At 45.5% G+C, this 21986-nt stretch overlaps 1 protein-coding gene across 1 annotated transcript; it reads left to right on the forward strand.

Moving 5' to 3' along the window:
- Positions 1-1937: 1937 nt before the first annotated feature.
- Positions 1938-21632, forward strand: LOC133425420 (indian hedgehog B protein-like). Its single transcript, XM_061716270.1, has 3 exons — positions 1938-2399; positions 12368-12629; positions 20938-21632. Exons 1-3 carry the CDS (start codon positions 2097-2099, stop codon positions 21630-21632), a joined length of 1260 nt encoding a protein of 419 aa, XP_061572254.1. The 5' UTR covers positions 1938-2096.
- Positions 21633-21986: the final 354 nt, after the last annotated feature.

Consider the following 21986-nt stretch of genomic DNA (forward strand, 5'->3'; position numbering starts at 1 on the left):
ATTGACCCAGATGTTTCTGGGTTTCGACCCAGATGTTTGTGGGTATCGTCCTTTGACCCAGATGTTTCTGGGTTTCCTCCTTTGACCCAGATGTTTCTGGGTTTTTGTCCTTCGACCCAGATGTTTCTGGGTTTCCTCCTTCCACCCAGATGTTTCTGGGTTTTCGTTCTTCGACTCAGAAGTTCCTGTTTTCTCCTTCGACCCAGATGTTTCTGGGTTTCCTCTTTTGACCCAGATGTTTCTGGGTTTCCTCCTTCGATCCAGATGTTTCCGGGTTTCCTCCTTCGATCCAGATGTTTCCGGGTTTCCTCCTTCGACCCAGATGTTTCTGGGTTTTTCTCTTTTGACCCAGAAGTTTCTGGGTTTCGACCCAGATGTTTTTTTTTTTGTTTTCTTTCTGACCCAGATGTTTCTGCGTTTCCTCCTTCGACCCAGATGTTTCTGCGTTTCCTCCTTCGACCCAGATGTGTCTGGGTTTCGTCCTTCGATGCAGATGTTTCTGGGTTTTCTCCTTCGACCCAGATGTTTTTGGGTTTTCTCTCCGACCCAGATGTTTCTGGGTTTCGTCCTTTAACCCAGATGTTTCTGCGTTTCCTCCTTCGACCCAGATGTTTCTGGGTTTTTCTCCTTCGACCCAGATCTTTCTGGGTTCCCTCCTTCGACCCAGAAGTTTCTGGGTTTCCTCCTTCCATCCAGATGTTTCCAGATTTCCTCTTTTGACCCAGATGTTTCCGGGTTTCTTCCTTCGACCCAGATGTTTCTGGGTTTCCTCCTTTGACCCAGATGTTTCTGAGTTTCCTCCTTTGACCCAGATGTTTCCGGGTTTCCTCCTTCGACCCAGATGTGTCTGGGTTTTCTCCTTCGACCCAGATGTTTCTGCATTTTCTCTTTTGACCCAGGTGTTTCTGGGTTTCCTCCTTCGACCCAGATGTTTCCGGGTTTCCTCCTTCGACCCAGATGTTTCTGGGTTTCCTCCTTTGATCCAGATGTTTCCGGGTTTCCTCCTTTGACCCAGATGTTTCTGGGTTTCCTCTTTTGATCCAGATGTTTCTGGGTTTCTTCCTTCGTCCCAGATGTTTCTGAGATTCTTCCATCGACCCAGATGTTTCTGGATTTCCTCCTTCGACCCAGATGTTTGAGTTTCCTCCATCGACCCAGATGTTTCTGGGTTTCGTCTTTTGACCCAGAAGTTTCTGGGTTTCCTCCTTCGACCCAGATGTTTTTTGGGTTTCCTCTTTTGACCCAGAAGTTTCTGGGTTTCGACCCAGATGTTTCCGGGTTTCCTCCATCGACCCAGATGTTTCTGGGTTTCGTCCTTTGACCCAGATGTTTCCGGGTTTCCTCCTTCGATCCAGATGTTTCCGGGTTTCCTCCTTCGACCCAGATGTTTCCGGGTTTCCTCCTTCGACCCAGATGTTTCTGGGTTTCCTCCTTCCTCCTTCGACCCAGATGTTTCTGGGTTTCCTCCTTCCTCCTTCGACCCAGATGTTTCTGCGTTTCCTCCTTCGACCCAGATGTTTCTGCGTTTCCTCCTTCGATCCAGATGTTTCCGGGTTTCGTCCTTCGACCCAGATGTTTCTGGGGACTCCGTAACTCTGCAGAGTTACGGATATTAAAGCCCCTTTAATCATATGTAGGGTTTGGGGGCCACGCCCCGCCCCCTAGCGACCGTCCCGGGAACTGCACCTCTCCTCAGCTGTGGTACCCGGATGTCCCCCCCTGGTCTCCGAGGCGCGCACCTGCTCCGGGTCCGACAGGACCGCAGCAGCGCGCGTCCCCGAGGCAGACAGCAAACAGATGCGGTGGGAGGGGCGCGGCCGGCGGGGCCGGCGGGGCCGGCGGGGCGCGGCTTGCGCCTCATCTGCTCGGGTCGGTGACATTCCCTCCGACCGGCCCACGCAGCGCGTCGTCCCGCGGCTCCCACCCGGAGGGGCTTTGAACCCCCCAGCCAAGACAAACCCCGCATGCCTATTTATGCCAGTGCGCCGGCGTGCGCTCGCAGAGGACGGGTTGGCCGCTTTTACGCGCCGGGAATGGCGAGTCCTGCTGCTGCCCCAGCCTGAGTCAACCCACCGGGGGGAACCGACGCCAGGTGAATGCGGCTCCCCGGGCTGGCGGCGCTGCTGGCCGGCTGCCTGCTGCTGCTGCTGCCGCCGGGGCTGCAGGGCTGCGGGCCGGGCCGCGGACACGGCCGGCGCCGCGCACCGCGCAAGCTGGCGCCGCTCGCCTACAAGCAGTTCAGCCCCAACGTGGCCGAGAAGACGCTGGGAGCCAGTGGGAGGTACGAGGGCAAGATCACCCGCAGCTCCGAGCGCTTCAAGGAGCTGACAGCCAACTACAACCCCGACATCATCTTCAAGGATGAGGAGAACACAGGTGCAGACCGCATGATGACGCAGGTAACCCGGGGTTGCCATGGCCCTTAAAACACGGAATTGTTATGGGAATTAAAAGTTGCGTTCCGTATTGAACCAATACGGACATATGCTGTTATTTATTGATGTCATAATATTCAGGTGAAGGTCGGAACATTTGAATATATTGCAAAACTTCATGTGTTTCAGTAAATTCAACTAAAGGTGAAACAAATATATTATTTCCCACTATGAAAAGTTAGATATTTCAAGCAAATTCAATTTTTATACAGAAAATAATCAATTTCATTATTTGTTATAATTTTGGTGATTATGGCTCACAGCTTATGAAAACCCCAAATAAAAAATCTCTAAACAATTCAATTATCAAAATTATAACAAAGGTTTAACATCTTGCTTTGCATGCAATGAGACGATGTAATCAGTTTCGCCTTTTAAGCTGTATTATTGAAATAAATGAACTTTTACACCATATTCTAATTTCCCGACCTTTTGATTTGATTTATTTTATTTGTGTAGGCTACATATAAAAAAAAAAAAAAGAAATAACACTTCATGAGAAGTTAAAAAAAAACAACAACAAAACAAATAATTTCATCCTTTAAAACTTGCTAACTTGATTTACATTTGCCAAAAAAAACATTCGCCTGCATATTCTACATCTGGGCTGATGTGGAAACATGGCATTTCAGTTATGGTTGTCTATACAGTCATGCAAGTTCAATGCTATTAAAGCACTTTAAACTTTAAATCAATGCATTTAGTTTTTTCATATAAAATAAAAACATTTCTATGTTTAGAAGTTTTCGGGATATCCCTTTTTTTCGGCGCCTGCGCTGCTGAAATCGGGGCGTCCCTTATTTCTGCTTCTGAAAGGTGGCAATCCTACCGACACGCGTGGACACACTCAGCCTCCTCAAACCTTTAGTTCTCAAACTTTAGCTGACGCCACGGCTCGAGTTTCGTGCGTGGAGTTTTTTATTCCTGCGGATGACAGAAGCGCGCATTCTCCCCAGACCCGCGGGGGCGCGCAGGGCCGTGCGTGGAGGTGACGGCTTCACGCGTGAACGAAAAGCGTCGCGGTCAGTCCGACACACTGCGTCCTCTGTGTTCCGTCGTGTTTTTGGGGTGGAAAAACGTCCCGAGCCGTCGTGTTTTGGTTTCGGGGGTTCGGCTCAAGTTCAGCCGCTTTCAGCGCCGCCGGGCGCGTTCCCGCTCCCGTCCGTGCTCGTTGATGTGGCCGCCGTGGAATTTATTTGACTCCCTTATTTCCCCAGGAATAAAGTATTTATATCCAGGCCTGGAAACCGCGGGCTTCCTCCCCGCGGGTGAGTCCGTGTCCACACACCCACGTGGGGAGTGAGGAGGCGCGCTCCCGCGGGCTGTCACCTGGCTGCGTGCACGCTGCAAGAAATGTCCCTTCAAACCTCGAGTAAACTCGATCTCAGAGGGTTGGAGGCTCCACCATCAGCCCACTTGTCGCTCTTTCACCCCACGCAGCAAAAACACGGGTTTGATCCGACTGACGCGCGTTTCTGCAGGATCCGGTGTCGTGCCAAAAAGTGATTGCCTGCCAGAATCTGATTTCTTCTCATTTCTGGCCGCGGGAGCGCGCACAGCAGCCCGTTGAGTGACAGCGCTAAAACGTCAGATTTTCAGATTATGAAGCTCAAGAATGAGATCAAGTCATATTTAGGCAGAAACAACTTTTCATTAACTGTATTTGGCCTTCAATCAATTTTTGGCAGGTAAAAAGACCCATTTTCAGGGGAGAAATCAGATTCTAGCAGGCAATCACTTTTTGGCACGAGACCGGGTCACGTGATGGAGGTCAGACCCGTCACGCCCCGTGATTGACGGCTCGTTGTTATCACCTCAGCTGGAAGTGTTGTGTAAATAAAGCTGTACATAAACAGCGGATATTGGATTAAACATCGATTTATTAGCGGAGTTGGGTGATTCCTGACATATCTGCTAAACTATAAACAAGACGGTCCTAGACTTAAAAAAAAGAATCAATATCTGGGAGAACTTTCAGAAATATTAACTTAAACTTAAGTAATACGAAACGCAGTGGATTTGGTTTCCGTTCCAACACGCCCAACTTTTACGCGTCGGCCGATGCCTGATGTCGACCTGAGAGACTGAAAACAGAACTTGCGCACAAGCCTCACTTTGTAATGTTATGAAACAAACTGAAATGCTGAATTTGTATTAAAATAACGCAGCACAAAAGTTAATTAACCGATGTTCTGCATCTGCGGTAAATATGATCGGATCTTCACCTTCATCAAAAACACGATTTCCTGATAAATTATTATTATTTCTGTCTTGGACATATAGTTTGTGGGTGTAAACTTTAAAACTGTGTTTGTTTTTGTGAGGTAGATGAAGAGCAGAGCATCTTTATGGCAGCCTGACATTTCTTGCAGCGCGCCGTGAGCGCGCCGCGCGTCCCCGCTGCAGCTCACAATTTATGAGCCCCGAGCCTCGGCAGACAGCCTCCCTCTTGTCTTTTACTATTCCCTGTTACTTTTCTGTTTGTTTTCGCAGCGCCGTGTAAAAATAGCCCTCTTCACTCCTGCTGAAGCCTTAATTATACGGACCTTTCCCTTTTCCCCCCGTCGTCACTCCAGTTTTATGCGCTCTTCCTGGGCGCTCCTGCGCCGCACAGACGCTCCCGTTCATGTAAAACGCTGCAAGAAGTTACACTGTCACCTTTACTTCGCATGTGCAACTGGCGACTCTTTTTCGCGTAAAAACGGAGCCGTAACTGAGGATTATAACACATCGAGACTGCGCAGGTCTTTTCTTCTTTTAGTGAAAACTCGTCCGGCGACGCTTTCTGCAGCGCCAAGGTGCGCACATGCAGGTGAAAATGCCTATTCTGTGTTGTAATGGTCCTTTAAAAGAGTTAAAAGCAATCCTGTGAGCTCTAGTGTTTAGCCTATATTATGAAGCTCAATAATGAGATCAAATCATATTTAGGTAGAAACAACCTTTCATTAACTGTATTTGGCCTTCAATCAATTTTTGGCAGGTAAAAAGACCGATTTTCAGGAGAGAAATTTGATTCTGGCAGTCAATCTCTTTTTGGCACAACACCGGGTCCTGCTCAGAAATGCGCGTCAGTCGGATAAAACCTGTGTTTTTGCCGTGAAGCTGCGTGGGCCTTAATTATACGGACTTTTCCCTTTTCCCACCGTCGTCACTCGAGTTTTATGCGCTTTTCCTGGGCGCTCCTGCCGCACAGACGCACTGTGCATGAAAACGCTGCAAGAAGTTACACTGTCACCTTTACTTCGCATTTCGTGCAACTGGCCGCTCTTTTTGCGTGCAAAAGGAGCCGTAGCTGGAGGATTATATATAACACATCGAGACTGCGCAGGTTTTTCCTTCTTTTAGTGAAAACTCCAAGGTGCGCACATGCACATGCAGGCGCTCCGGCGCCCGCGCGTCCGCTGTTTGTGCAGCCAGCGGTTTGGGGCTTGAGCCGCTCCCCCAGAAACCCCCGTCGACCTGGATACCTTGAAAGGAAAAGCAACTAAATGGATTGGTCTGATTTATGGAGTCCAGCTCGTTGCCGCGACCGCAGAGAGAAAACAGCCGCCGCTCCACATCCAGTCCGAGCGCCGTGAAAAGGCATCTGTGGCCGCCGCGCCGCGAGCTATTCTTATCACAGCCAACATGGAAAAAGACGTTTATAGGGTTTAATCCCAGTCTGCAGCCTTAATGGGCCCGGATTCATGAGCAGCCGCATCAGTGGGGGCTTTGAGAGGCCTGGGGGGGGCAGGGGGGGTTAACGCTTTAACGAGCCCGCGGGGACGCGCATTCACATCTCCGTCTTAAATAAATCCAAGTCGGAATAGAATCAAATCAGACTTTGATCGGATTATTGTCAGAATTTAGCCGTGATTTCAGAATGTATTAAAGGATAGCCCCTTGAGATGTGCCATCTCATTTTCAAGGGGTTCCCAAGAAAACTTACATTACAATATATCAAGTTTATCCCAAGTTTAGGTCCAGAACACTTCTCTGATTTTAAACAAGGAGGTCATTGTTTTAGAAATTATCACAGAACATTTCAAACCTGAGACGTTTTAGGGGAAAATTCTCACTTTCAAATATAGTCATTTACAATATTTCACAATCAAAACTTAATCCATTCAAGCCAAACGGAGTTCTGGTGATTTCTTTTTAAATGACAACATTGTTTGATTTGATTTATTTTCTTTTTCTTTGTTTTATCTACTTACAGTTGTACGGACTCATAATCGCTTTATTCCTCCAAAGACGACTCCGGGTTTGTTTTGTTTCTTTTTTAACACCCCAGAAGTTTCAGATGTTCAGAAAGTGAGATTGATCAGCCAGCCGGGATAAAAACTGTTAACTGTGATTGACGTGAAGGGGGCGTGGCCAGCCAGCTGCCTCGTAGGAGGAAAAACGTATTTATTTTTTTTTTCTCAACTTTATTGAAGCAAAAGACATAGGTATATACAGAATTGAGAGCAACATCAGACATTTGTGTATACAACATAAACTACATAATTATACAGTCACAAATACGTCAGGGGACCTGGGAGGAAAAACTTCATCTCTGCAGAAACCAGTAAATGACGTCACAGTGGGCGTGTCTAGTTGTTCTTTACGATCTTGACATAAATTACTTTCTCAAACGTTGTTCTATTTTCAACCAAACAACTGATACAGCTGACCAGTGGGTTCAATAACATCCAATCATCCAACAGCTGCTGTCAGAAAGACATTTACTTCTCTCTTAATTATGTTTATCTGAACTTATATGTGTTACATTTTTCAATACATTTTATCAGCAACTTCTTATGCGTTTAACAGGTTTGATGGGGAAAGAAAGTAGGAGAAACGGCACCCTCGTGTGGCCAATGCGTGTTAGTGGCCACTTTCCTTTTAACAGATTTATCAACTGTGGGGATATCTGAAGCCTTAATCTGCTCTGATTTAAACAACGCAGTTAAATTACAATTTGTGTTTTAAGTCCTGAAATAATCGCATATTTAGGGCCTCTGCAAGTCTCTCTCATTTAATATTTCAAAAACAAATATTAGTGCCGTAGGAGTAAAACAGTGTCCATAATCAGCGCCGTCATCTCTGTAAAGATAAAGAGCACCGTTCAGAGGTCGGATGCCGTTCAAGCTGATTTCCTACTCCATCGCCATGGTTACCAGCATTAAGAGTATTTCTGTACCAACAAAGTTCTTCCTCAACCAAACGTGACAAATCAGGGAGAAACCAGACGTTTCTAGGCAACAGTGGTGCGTCGACGGGCTTTAAAGGTATTGTGACATAATTTTTAACATGCTTTTAACACTATTAAAAGTCTTGGCCAACATCCCTCAAATGTGTCTAAAAGAGTGTAACAAGAAAAACTTCACTCTAGTACTCTTTTCCTGGCTTTTTATTACAGTGTTTTTTTGCCCCGTGAAAAATGCTTCCTTTCCCCCCTTTCCTGTCAATCATTGCTCCGCTCCTCCTCCAAACCTCCTCCTCCTCCAGCCATACGCTCACAGCGGTGTCGGAGAGAGCCGGGAGCGACAGGCGAAGCATGCACGGAAAAGCAGCAGGGCGAACCACAGCAAACAATCATAAAAATAAAGGCATGCAAGCAGCACTGTCCCCTTATCTTAAGTCCAGTCAGTGGCCGCGGGTCTTTTTAGCAGTTCTCCTCCGGTGATTAGAACAAAAGAGGCTCTAAACAGCTCCGTGTTAAGCCTGATTTATGGTTCCGCGTTAAATCGACGCAGAGCCTACGCCGTAGGGTTCAGCGTACGGTGCGCGTCGCCGCGTAACCTTACGCCGTAGGCTCTGCGTCGGTGTAACGCGGAATCATAAATCAGCCTTTATGGTGCACTGGAGAGGAGAGGAGACAGGGAGCTGGGTGGAGGGGGCGGTGATTTAGCGGGCCTTGACGTAACGGCCCGCCAGCAAACCACATGCGCCGTTTTTGCACAGTTATGCGGAAAATCCCAGAAAGCACACAATACACTGAATGTTAAAAGTTTGTTGTTTTTTGGGTGTAATTCATGTCAAGACACCCAACAAAACACAAAAAATCAAGAAAAATGTGTTTTTCATGTCACAATACCTTTAAAACAGACCTGAGATGAACACAAGATAACGCAACAACAGCCTGCGTACTAAAGTTGCTTTCGTCAACGAAAATTCTAACTAAATATCGTCATCAACGAACCTTTATCACCTGAGGAAAACGAGACGAGACGCAACGAAAATGCAGGTCATGTGACGATAACGATGATTAAATATGTAATGCAATATCGTAGAGGAATAAAAACGAGACTAAAATGTAGATTACAAAATAAAAACTCTGCTAAAATGTGTCTTCATTTCTGTTGACCAAAACGAAACAAAATGTTCTACCAAAGATCCTTAATGTCCATGTTTTCAGTAGTTTCTCTGGTTTAATGTCCATGTTTTCAGTAGTTTCTCTGGTTTAATGTCCATGTTTTCAGTAGTTTCTCTGGTTTAATGTCCATGTTTTCAGTAGTTTCTCTGGTTTAATGTCCATGTTTTCAGTAGTTTCTCTGGTTTAATGTCCATGTTTTCAGTAGTTTCTCTGGTTTAATGTCCATGTTTTCAGTAGTTTCTCTGGTTTAATGTCCATGTTTTCAGTAGTTTCTCTGGTTTAATGTCCATGTTTTCAGTAGTTTCTCTGGTTTAATGTCCATGTTTTCAGTAGTTTCTCTGGTTTAGTTCTGCTGGGTGACGTTAGTCCTCAATCCCAGTCGCTGCAGCAGGGATCAGATCCAGAAGATGCAGCTGCAGAGTTAGAGGATGATGCCGTTAACGCAGAGCTCTAGTTAACGTCCATTAAAAACAAAGTTACATAGAGAAACACGGGGATCTGCTCTGGGGCTGGAGAAGAAGAAGATCCATCTTTGGATACACTTTCCTACATAGACGTGGAAAAGAAAACCCGATGTGTCGTCGAAAAAGAAAAAGATGGGGAGAAACGCGGAAAAATAAATATGTTGTAAACTCAAATTAGAGTCTTCTGTATCTGGAATGAATGTATTCTTGAGTCTATAAGGTAACAATAATATAATAATAAGATAACCTTGTTTGAATTGTAAAATGGGTTTGGCTAAATACAATCTTTGACTAAAACTAGACTAAAATAGTCCTGGACAATTCTGACTAAAATAAGAATAAAATGCTCAGACTTTTAGTCGACTGAAACTTGAAACGACTAAAAGGAGAATGAACGTGACTAAAACTAATAAAAACTAAAATGATAGCTTGACCCAAAGACTAAATTAAAAATAAAACTGAAACAGACTGACAAAAACAACACTACTGCGTACCTGGGAGGTCACCCCCCAGGTCGCCCCACAGGTTGCCCGATGGGTCACCTGACAGGTCACCCAGGACAGAGACTCGGAGCCGCCGCCCCAACAATGCTGCCTGATGAGCTACCGGGGCGGCCGGGGCCCCTGGGAGTTGAGCCGGGCCCTGAATGGGCCCTCTCACCTTCTGTTTGCTCCCCCTGACCAGAGTCCAGGTCTGGAGGGCCGCGAGGTCCCGTTCCTGTCACAGTCCCCCTTCTTCCCCTCCGCCACAGAGAGCAAACACCGCGGCGGCGGGGGTGCATTGTGGGAAGACTGGAGCCGCAGCAAAGGGGCGGGCGACCCGGGTGACGGGACCCGCCGGCGCCGGTAGAATGGCTCTCTGTGAGGAGCCCGCCGCATCCTGAATGGGCTTAAAGTTGTGCAGCAGAAGAAGACGACGGCCTTTAACCACGTGATCATTTAATTCATGAAGGTTTAAAACCAGCAGCGGTCGAGTTCAAGAGGTTCAGAGAAGAAAGTATTGAGGAAGTAGTTTGGAAGCATAAATAATGAACGTACAGAAGCCGCAGCGCGGAGGAGGAGGCGGTAAAGAGGAACGGCTGCTCTGTAACACGGGCAGATCTGAACCTCACATTCTGCCACTTTTTAAGGGTTAAAACTGGTTTAAACTGTCAGGTCACCAGTGTAGAGATGCAGGAATGATTAATGAAGACCAGTCAGGTCCTCTAAACTCCGCCCACAGATTAGCAAAAGTAACATCCTCCAATTGACCCTTTGACCCTCACGCGTGAGCGTAGCGAGCACGCGCAAAATTTTTGGGTTTTTCGGGTCAGATCGGGTGTCTATATGCGCAATTTTAACTCTCCAATTAGCAAAATACTGGATACCTTCCCCTGCCTCATCATCATCTCTTGCCTCGACGCGGGGCCCCGCGGCTGCTTGAGACCCGGTCGGATCGGTGATTTTTGTAACAAATTTATCAACAAGCCTTTCAGAGAATCATTAAACTCTTCCATTTTCTTTAGTTTTTTTCTTTTTTCTGATGGAAATGTCCTGAATCTGTCTCGTTCTCTCGACATTGTGTGACAGTTTTTTCCAACTCCACCCGTCTGGATCAGAGCAGCTTGTGTCTGCGCTTGGTCTGATCAGTTGTATTGAACAACATACGACACGCACATCATTGCACATATATTTATTGATATGCACAGACTAGTACACATTTAGGTCTGTAATGGAACGTCACTGTTGATATTTATAAGGGAAAAAAGGAAAAAAAATAAATAAATTGAAAAAAAAAAACTCATCAAAAGATCTTGTTTTTGCCGAAAACTACGGTGTAGTGAGTTTTTTTCAACTTACTACACCGTAGATCAAGTTTTTTTATTCATATGTAGTTGCTGTTGATTTTCTTTGGTCCAATAATTAGAAATAAAGTGATGTAAAACCCCGTTTTTACAATGGAAGTGGACGGGAGCGATAGTAACGGCCTAGCAACGGGGGCGGGGCTTGACAAAGGGTCAATTGTCTCTGTCCCCGGGGTCACGTGACTGGCACTGAGTGTGTGATTGGTTCAGGGGGAAACACGGTGTTCACAGTAGGGATGGGCGGTATGGACTAAAAAATGTATCACGATAATTTCTGGCATTTATCCCGATAACGATAAAAAAAATACCAATACAAAAACGTTATCAACGGGAATTTTTCTTTCTTTCTTTCTTTCTTTCTTTCTTTCTTTCTTTCTTGCTCATTTCCTTCCTTCCTCCTTTCCTTGTTTTCTCCCTTCCTTCCTTCCTTCCTTCCTTCCTTCCTTCCTTCCTTCCTTCCTTCCTTCCTTCCTTCCTTCCTTCCTTCCTTCCTTCCTTCCAGACTCATTTCCTTCCTTCCTTCCTTCCTTCCTTCCTTCCTTCAACACTCATTTCCTTCCTTCCTTCCTTCCTTCCAGACTCATTTCCTTCCTTCCTTCCTTCCTTCCTTCTTTCCTCCTGCTCTCTCCTTCCTTCTTCCCTTCCTCCTTTCCTTGTTTTCTCCCTTCCTTCTCCCCCTTCCTTCCTTCCTTCCTTCCTTCCTTCCTTCCTTCCTTCCTTCCTTCCTTCCTTCTTTTTTCCCTTCCTTCCTTCTTTCCTCCTGCTCTCTCCTTCCTTCTTCCCTTCCTCCTTTCCTTGTTTTCTCCCTTCCTCCCTTCCTTCCTTCCTTCCTTCCTTCCTTCCTTCCTTCCTTCCTTCCTTCCTTCCTTCCTTCCTTCCTTCCTTCCTTCCTTCCTTCCTTCCTTCCTTCCTTCCTTCCTTCCTTTCTTCCTGCACACGTACGTTGTGCGTCGATTTAACGCAGAATTATAAATCCGCTTTACACCAAAACGACATCAACGGGAATTTATCATTTTTACCGCGAGATGACAAATTTTTACCGTGGGGAATTTTTTTGACGGTATATCGTGAACGGTAAAATATATCACCCATTCCTAGTTCACAGCATCCCACAGAAAACAGCAGAACCAGGCCGTTAAAAGTATGATTCCACTGATCTGGCACTAAAACTGCATAAAACACAACCTTTAATCCTGGTTTTCAGGACTAACCGACCCGGTTTTTGGGTCCAGATGGATATTGGTTTGTGGATCTTGCAGCTCTTGTGGTTTCTCCTCTGCTGCAGCGCTGCAAAGACAAGCTGAACTCTCTGGCCATCTCGGTGAGGAACGTGTGGCCCGGGGTCCGGCTGCGGGTCACCGAGGGCTGGGACGAGGACGGCCACCACTCGGAGGAGTCGCTGCACTACGAGGGCCGCGCCGTGGACATCACCACGTCCGACCGCGACCGGAATAAGTACGCCATGCTGGCCCGGCTGGCCGTGGAGGCCGGGTTCGACTGGGTCTACTACGAGTCCAAGGCCCACATCCACTGCAGCGTCAAGTCAGGTGAGCGGCGCGGCCGACAGCTGCGGGTGAAGTCCGAACGATCGCAGCATCGAAGGTTTCAGCTCTTACAGAAATCAAAATAAAACAGAAAAGTAGGAACATAAGCAGCATCAAGGTCTCGGGTTTAGACGTAATCCACCTCAGACGAGGAACAGGCAACTTTTTTCCCAAAAGTGCCATATCTTAATAAAAATAAAAAAAGTAAAACATTCTGGTCTGGAGCCTTCAGGTGCGTGGTAACCCCACACCAAGAGGGGAAGACATCAGCAATGGTCTTAGAGAAGAGTTACGGACTACGTTTACATGCAGTCAAAATTCGGGTTATTGCTAATATTCCGGTTACTGAAACATTCGGAATATTCCGTTTCCATGCGTGAGCAAACAGGGTTATCCCCGTTTACATGGTAATTAATCATTCGGGATATCTGGATCAAACCAGCGACGCGCGGAGAACGTCATGACGCAATTAGCGTCATTTCTGCTTCTTCTTCCTGTATCCAAATTCAAATAAATGCTGCTTCGCGCAACTTTTCGCTCACCTTTTTGTAAATCTCACTATCCTGGTACTTTCTACCGTCTACAAATGCAGAAATGTTCATATCCTTCATTACATTTATGAAGTGATTAGTCTCCTCCTGGTCTTGTTTCTCCGTGTTTATAAGAACTTCCTGGACTCAAAAGACCAGGATTCCTTGCAAACAGAGCCTGCGTAGAAAACACATTCCTGTTCCGTTTGATGGGGATATTCCGTTTATATGACCGAATATTCAGGTTTTAAAAGGAGTAACCCAGGGGTAATATTTGGGTTTTTAAAAACAGGAATATGAGCAAATTCAGGTTATTCGAAAGGGTTATTGGTGTTTACATGGCTGTGCAAATTTGGGTTATTGCCAATATTCGGGTTTTAAAAGGGTTATTGATGCATGGAAACGCAGTCACTGTTGCTGCACATCGATCTGGAAAGGTTATAAAACCATTTTTAGACTTTGAATCTGAGTCTGAGGAGATCCAGTCCAAGATCAGACCCTGGGAAACTAAAAACCCAAGAGCTCCATCTCAAATCTAGGACATCACCGAACATGTCAGGTGTTGAAGTCCATCAGAAGAAGACTGAACCTTAAAACCAGACCCGAACCCCAGGAGACGAATCCAGGTTCTGGAACGACCTGGTCAGAGTCCAGACCTGAACCCGGTCGAGATGTTGTGGTGGACTTTAAGAGAACTGAGGAGACGTGTAGAAACCTCAATGACCTGAAGCTACGGTGGACAGAAGAACGGACCAGAACTCCTCCAGAAGTCAGACAGGAAACATCTACTGAGAGTTCCTGCTGAAGGAACCATCTAATGCAGGGGTCGGCAACCCAAAATGTTGAAAGAGCCATATTGGACCAAAAACACAAAAAACAAATATGTCTGGAGCCGCAAAAAATGAAAGGTCTTGTATAAACCTTAGAATGAAGACAAATGGTGAAAGGAGAAATGTCGGAAAAAAAGTCAAAATGTGGAGAAAAAAGTCAAAATTTAGAGAAAAAAGTCAAAATTTTGAGATTAATGTTGAACTACAATCTCGAGAAAAAAGTTCAAATGTTGAGAAAAAGTCGAAATGTTGAGAAAAAAGTCGAAATGTTGAGAAAAAAGTCGAAATGTCGAGATTAAAAAGGAAAGGAAAAAGGAAGAAAAAAAAGAGGAAAAAAAGGAAAGAAAGAAGAAAAAAGAAAAAAAAACAAGAAAAGAAAGAAAAAAAGGAAAAAAAGAGAAAAAAGAGAAAAAAAGAGAAAATAAAGACAAAGAAAGAGAAAAAAGGAAGAAATAAAGAGAAAAAAAGAGAAAAGAAAGAGAAAAAAAGGAAGAAAAGAGAAAAAAGAGAAAATAAAGACAAAGAAAGAGAAAAAAAGGGAAAAAAAGAGAAAAGAAAGAGAAAAAAAGGAAGAGAAAAAGGGGAAAAAAAAGGAAATGTCGAGATTAAAAAGGAAAGGAAAAGGGAAGAAAGAGAAAAAAAGAAAAGGAAAAAAAAGGTGAAACATTTTTGAAAAAGCTCCAGGAGCCACTAGGGCGGCGCTAAAGAGCCGCATGCGGCTCTAGAGCCGCGGGTTGCCGATCCCTGATCTAATGGAAGCATCTACCTACACAAGCAACTAAAGGAGAATATCTTTGGGACAAAAGTGGCGCAATATTTATAAAACGAGACAAAACCAAATGGACTTTGGCTTTTATTAAAAAAAAAAAAAAACTATGACAACCACAATCGATGCTTTGCTCGGTAAGAAACGAGATAAAACTTCAGACGAGGAGAAATCGGAGCTAATCTAGGACATCAAACCAGGATCTCTGCTAGGAAATCTGGAGAAGGAGGAGGCGATGGTGATGTTGGACGTTCAGGAAACAAGACACTTTCAAACACAACGGACTTCAAATGCAGGATATTATCGGTTTATGGTGCTGAAGCTGATTCATCTGGAGCTACTCATGAACTTTTGCTGAATTACAAGACTTTTGTGTCTCTTGAAGCAGCTTTTAATGAATGATCCGTGACGTTTGAGGCGGTTGCCATCTCCAATCTGACCACTAGATGTCAGTAGATGCTGCTCTTTCTATTGTATTCTGTTGGAGGAACCAGTTTTTATTAAAGATTCACAACCTGCTGCATCTTTTGCCTGTTTCTTTCCCGCTCGTCAAAGCTCTCCCTGTTTGCATGTAGATGCTCAGCTGTTCCTCTCCCCTCACATTAGCCACTTCCTGTCGGCCCAGCCCGTTGTTTGGGGTTTCCTTGCAGAGATAACCTCATCGGTACTCCACAGAGCTGATGTCTGAGGTAACGTCACGGATCAGGCTGCAGAAATACTGCCTTCACGGTTTGAAACCACTTTTGGGTTTCATCGAGGCGGTTTCTTCTGGAGGCTCCCAGGGATCCCCTGGTAGCTGCTTTACGTCCGTCTACGTTGCAGAAATCTGACTTTGGGACGAAGAAGCATTTGAAGAAGTCGGCCCTCGTTTCCAGGACTTCAGTAGACAAGACCGTCTAAAGAACAGAGAGAATCAAGACCAAGACTAGTTCAGCTCAAGACCTAAAGTAAATCTAGTTATTTCCTGATCCTGCGTGATTGTATAACATCATCCTGGTTCAGCTAGTTTCCATATGAGCTTGTTTTCAACTGCAGCTCAATAACACAGAGAAGTGGATGATGATGTTGAACTCACTATAAATGTTTCCATCCATCAGCTGAGATCAGATCTGTGTGGCGACTGCACTACCGCTATTTCTACACTATTGGAGGATTGACTCCAGTGCTTTTAAGGATTGACACGACTACTAACTAGTCCCAAAGTCCTCTAGCAGAATAACCAGCTCCAGCACCCCCCTCCACCTCAGAAAAGTACTGAATAGGAAATGTTACTGATTTAAATTGGACTTAATTTGGAGAAGAAACCTGAATTTTAAATATTAAAGATTGAAATTACATTGTTTACCATTATAGTAATCAGATTACACCGTATATCAGCATCATTGAAATGGACCTGATGCTTAATCAATCACAACGATATGCAAATTCATATATTTATTCAAACAAAGCCGTTATAAATACAAAACTGTAATTAAATACAGACACATGCAGATGCACCAAAACATTAAATCAGATGCAAAATACAAATAGTTTACAAAACTGTACATTAACAAGAGGAAGAACTGCTGATCACCAGATTCTGTCACTTTGGTGCAACGGCATCTCAATGATCCGAGTCCGAGACATGAAGAGACCGAGACAAGACCTAGACCACAAGAAAGTGGTCTGGAAACCTCCAACTCTGGACTTCAGTGATCTTCCACGGGAGCTGCAGCCGTGGAAACCTCACGTTTAGGTTGGCCCAAGCTCAGCAGTGTTAGCCTGTCGCTAATTAGCACCTCCAGAACCGGGACCACGACCCACTGAGCTAGCGGACGGAGGACAGCACAACAACAACAACTCCACTTCCTGTCGTCCAGCTCTCAGCTTTGGTGTTTCACCATCATAAATCAGACTCCAGATTTACAAACCGTCCACTGTGAAGATTCCAGCGAGCTGTCAATCATCCTTCCTGAGCTACGTCCTCGCACAAAACTCCACATGGAGGCGCCAGGACACCCTGAGGAGTTCCCAAACCAACCCAGAACTGTTCCAGTTGAAAGGGTTTAATACATCTGGTTACATTTATATCAAATAAAAGCAGTTTTATAGTTTAGTTTTGAATAATTGTAGCAAAAGTCGAAACATTTGTCTTCAAAAACCTCTAAAAACTCTCCGTCTTGGTGGAGCTGATGGTGAGATGTAGTACGATGGATCTGTAGAGTGTCCAGGTTTTAAATACGTGAATCCAAACAGATATGAGCTCTTTTCTGTGGCGGGGGTCGTTCTGGGGTTTGGTTTGTTCCATCGTCCTTTTCTCCGGATGTTATTATCTGTATTTAATAGCTGGAATCCTGGCCTGTGTCTTTATGTGAAAGTAGGAATAGTTTTTTTAGTCTTTAAGCCCTAGATATACTTGCTGTTGGTGCTTGCGTCCGTTCTCGTGCACCACCAACTGCAACATCGCTTGCGTAGTATGCGGGGAGAGTGCGTCGTACCGGCGGTGGCCGATAGGGGGCAGTAATCAGAGCAACAGTTGGAAAAGTGATTAAATATTTAGTAGTAGATAGTAGCAGCGGTAGTAGCAGATTAGAACAACGAACAAGTTAACATGACACCATTGGATGATGTAGGAGATTATAACATTGCTTTGGTTGCAATCTCGGCAAAGGAAACGGCGACTTCCGCGTCCGTCACTTGTGACCAGCTGGTATCAGACCGAGTGTCTTTTTGAGAACGTGCAGGTCGACGCGTCAAATGAACGCAGGATACGCGTGGCGGCCATGATGCGTACGCGGTCTGAACTGCAAGTATATCCCAGGCTTTAGTCTCTTAAGCCTGATTTATGGTTCCGCGTTAAACCAACGCAGAGCCTACGCCGTTGCCGTAACGCCGTCGTGAACCCTTCGTACTTCTTCGTCTCTCCATTTCTCCGCGGTGCAGTACCCCCTAGAGCGCTAGTTGATACTTTTGTTTAGCTTGCGGTTTTTCCGGTCACAGTGAATCAAAGAGATAAGCACAACTATTGTGCAAAAAAACAAAACAACCCAAAAAAATCACACACACGAAGAAAAGAGTGTTGAAAGTTCACGACTGCTTCACGAACCGGAACCGGAAATGCGTTGCTACCAAGCGAACCAATCACAGCCCTCACGGTCTGTGTTGGGTCCGCATCGCCTCGACGTGTAGTTAAATTTTTTGGGAGGTGCACGTCAGGCTACGGAGAGACTCCTGCGTAGCCGCGTACCCTACGGCGTAGGTTTAACGCAGAACTATAATTCAGGCTTTAGTCTTCAGCCGTTGTGAAGGGGAACAGACAAACGGACCTGGGAGCTGAAATATTACTAAAACAGTCCTGACACGTTTTTTTTTAATGGTGGTAACTGAGATCTCCCTTTTCTGTCTCTTTTTCTTGCTTCCTCTCCCTCTTCCCGTCCTCTTTTCTCTCCTCCTCCCCCTGTCTTCTTCCCTCCCAGATCGGGTTGCGAGGGCCCAGTCCTTGACTTGATCAGACGGGCAACCAATCAAGTTGGTATTTTTGTTTTCTTCTTGTTTTTTTTTTGTTTTGTTCTTTGCTTATTGGCAGCTGAGCAACAGTTGTGACCAACTGAGGGGAGCTGGGTGTAGTGAGGGGGGTTGGCCACCGGGGGGCGACGGTGCACCGGGACCTAGGAGACCATCACCTCTGACCTCCCGCTGGCTGGGGAAGAAACAAACTTTTATAGAGGTTTTTGTTTGATGACTTTGCAATGAGGCTGGAATTATGGGATGGCAAATAACATTAATTTGACTTCCTATGAAATCAAAGTCAGTTTCATAGTTTTTCAGTTTCTGCTTTGTGCCGGGGTCGGCACCGGTCTTGGGTCCCCGGACCGCCCCCTGCAGGTTCTGGTCCCGGGTCCGCCTGGTTCGGAGCAGTAGTGCTTCTATGACATCGATGCCGTAGTCGGCTTTTATGCTCTTGTCGGGTTTGAATTGCTGGTATTTCATTCCCAGAGCAACTCGTGTTCTTTCTTTTTCTGTTTTTTGTAATTATTTAACTTCCCTTCGGGGGGAGGTTTCCTGATAAATGTTTAGACTCTTTGTTCTTGGACATTTCTCCAAGGAAACGTTTGAAAGTAAACCCGGCCACAGTCCAGGACCTGGAGCCGAGATTCTGCACACTTTCCTTTGAAACTTTGGGTTAAATCCAGGCTTTGAAATGGGATTTAGTGTAAAATGAGGTTTAGTTCAGATCCAGGCTCTACTGAATCCATCCATGTTTTGTTAGTTCCACATTTTGTCTAAATCCAGACTTTATTTAAATTGCTGCTTCGTTAAATCCAGGTTTTGTTTAAGTTGCTGCTTTATTAAATCCAGACTTTATTTAAATTGCTGCTTTATTAATCCAGACTTTTAATAAATCGCTGCTTTGTCTAAATCCAGACATTGTCTAAATCTAGGTTTTGTTTTAATTGCTGCTTTGTCTAAATCCAGGCTTCGTAAAGTCCAGACTTTATTTAAATCGCTGTTTTATTAAATCCAGACTTTATTTAAATTGCTGCTTTGTTCAAATCCAGGCTTTTTTAAATTGCTGCTTTATTAATCCAGGTTTTATTTAAACTGCTGCTTTGTCTAAATCCAGGCTTCGTTAAATCCAGACCTTACTTAAATTGCTGCTTTATTAATCCAGACTTTGTATAAATCGCTGCTTTGTTGAATCCAGATTTTGTTTAAATTGCTGCTTTATTAATTCAGGTTTTGTCTAAATCTGGGTTTTGTTTAAATTGCTGCTTTGTTAAATCCAGGTTTTGTTTAAATCGCTGCTTTATTAATCCAGGTTTTGTTTAAATTGCTGCTTTGTTAAATGGTTAAATCCAGGCTTTATTAATTAAGACTTTGTTAAATCCAGACTTTGTTTTAATTGCTGCTTTGTTAAATCCAGGTTTTGTCTAAATCCAGGCTTTATTAATCCAGACTTTGTTAAATCCAGGTTTTGTTTAAATCACTGCTTTATTAATCCAGGTTTTGTCTAAATCCGGACTTTATTTAAATTGCTGCTTTATTAATGCAGGTTTTATTTAAATCACTGCTTTATTAATCCAGGTTTTGTCTAAATCCGGACTTTATTTAAATTGCTGCTTTATTAATGCAGGTTTTATTTAAATTGCTGCTTTGTCTTAATCCAAGTTTTGTCTAAATCCAGGCTTTGTTAATCCAGACTTTTTCTAAATCAATGCTTTATTTATCCAGACTGCCTAATCCAGGTTTTGTTAATCCAGACTGTCTTAATCCAGGCTTTATTAATCCAGACTTTGTTCAATCCAGAATTTGTTTAAATTGCTGCTTTGTTAAATCCAGGTTTTGTCTAAATCCAGGCTTTATTAATCCAGACTTTGTCTAAATTCAGGCTTTATTAATCCAGACTGTTTTAATCCAGGTTTTGTTAATCCAGACTGTCTTAATCCAGACTTTATTAATCCAGACTGTTTTAATCCAGGTTTTGTTAATCCAGACTGTCTTAATCCAGACTTTATTAATCCAGACTGTTCTAATCCAGGCTTTACTAATCCAGACTTTGTTAAATCCAGGTTTTGTTTAAATTGCTGCTTTGTTAAATCCAAGTTTTGTCTAAATCCAGGCTTTATTAATCCAGACTTTGTCTAAATTCAGGCTTTATTAATCCAGACTGTCTTAATCCAGGCTTTATTAATCCAGACTGTTTTAATCCAGGCTTTATTAATCCAGACTTTGTTAAATCCAGGTTTTGTCTAAATTCAGGCTTTATTAATCCAGACTTTGTTAAATCCAGGTTTTGTCTTAATCCAGGCTTTATTAATCCAGGTTTTGTTAAATCCAGGTTTTGTCTTAATCCAGGCTTTATTAATCCAGACTTTGTTAAATCCAGATTTTGTTTAAATTGCTGCTTTGTTAAATCCAGGTTTTGTCTAAATTCAGGCTTTATTAATCCAGACTTTGTTAAATCCAGGCTTTGTCTAAATCCAGGCTTTGTCTAAATCCAGACTTTATTAATCCAGACGGTCTTAATCCAGACTTTATTAATCCAGACTGTCTTAATCCAGGCTTTATTAATCCAGATTTTGTTAAATCTAGGCTTTGTCTAAATCCAGGTTTTGTCTAAATCCAGGCTTTATTACTCCAGATTTTGCTGCTCTTTGCTGCTGCTCTTCCCCCCTCACCGTCTCCGCCCGTCTGCTCGTCCTCAGATCACTCGGTGGCAGCGAAGTCCGGAGGCTGTTTCCCCGGCGACGCCTGGGTGATGCTGGAGGGCGGGGCCCGCAGGCCCCTGAGCGACCTGCAGCCCGGCGAGCGGGTCCTGGCCTCGTCGGGCCACGGCGGCGGCGGCGAAGGGGACCTGGTGTTCAGCGAAGTCCTGACCTTCCTGGACCGGGACCCGGCCCTGCCGGCTCTCTTCTACTCCCTGCAGACCGAGGCGGGGGGGCGGCTCTCCCTCACCGCCGCCCACCTGGTCTTCGTGGCGGGGAACTGCTCCGAAGGGGCGGCGCCGGGCCGCGGCGCCCTCAGGGCCGTGTTCGCCAGCCAGGCCCGGCCGGGGCAGTGCCTGCTGCTGGCGGGGGGCCGGGGGGGGCCCCGCCTGTCCCGGATCAGCCGGGTCGGGGTCCGGGTGGGGAGGGGCGTGTTCGCGCCGCTCACCCTGGAGGGGACGGTGGTGGTGGACGGCGTGCTGGCGTCCTGCTACGGCGTGGTGCCGCAGCACCGGCTGGCCCACCGGGCCTTCGCCCCCCTCAGGCTGCTGCACCGCTGGGCCGGCGGCACCGGGGGGCCCCGGGGGCCCCGGGGGGGGATGCACTGGTACTCACGGCTGCTGTACTGGCTGGGGGGGAAGCTGCTGGACCCGGGAACCCTGCACCCACTGGGGGTGGCCCAGGGCCACACATGAGGGGGGGCCGGGACCCCCAGAACCACACCTGAACCCCCAGAACTACACCTGAACCCCCAAAACCACACCCCCAGGAACTACACCAGGGGACCTGAACAGACCGGGGGACCAGGAACCAGAAACATGGACTGAGGGACCAGGGACTGGGAACAGGGGACCAGGAATTAGGGTCCAGAAACAGCAACTGGGAAAACGGACCGGGAACAGGGAACTGGAACGGGGAACCAGCAACAGGGGACTGGGAACCAGAAACAGGGACCGGGAACTAGTGATGGGCGATATGGACTAGAAAATGTATCACGATAATTTCTGGCATTTATCCCGATAACGATAAAAATTATTTAAAAAAATACC

The sequence above is a fragment of the Cololabis saira genome, chromosome 24, assembly GCF_033807715.1.
Source record: "Cololabis saira isolate AMF1-May2022 chromosome 24, fColSai1.1, whole genome shotgun sequence".
Lineage (NCBI taxonomy): Eukaryota > Metazoa > Chordata > Actinopteri > Beloniformes > Belonidae > Cololabis > Cololabis saira.

Bases quoted from the DNA above. Each gene is read 5' to 3' on its own strand.
- LOC133425420 (XM_061716270.1), top strand. From the start codon at position 2,097: ATGCGGCTCCCCGGGCTGGCGGCGCTGCTGGCCGGCTGCCTGCTGCTG. The intron at 2,400-12,367 runs GTAACCCGGGGT...CCTCTGCTGCAG, and splicing joins CAGACCGCATGATGACGCAG to CGCTGCAAAGACAAGCTGAA. The intron at 12,630-20,937 runs GTGAGCGGCGCG...GCTCGTCCTCAG, and splicing joins CCACTGCAGCGTCAAGTCAG to ATCACTCGGTGGCAGCGAAG.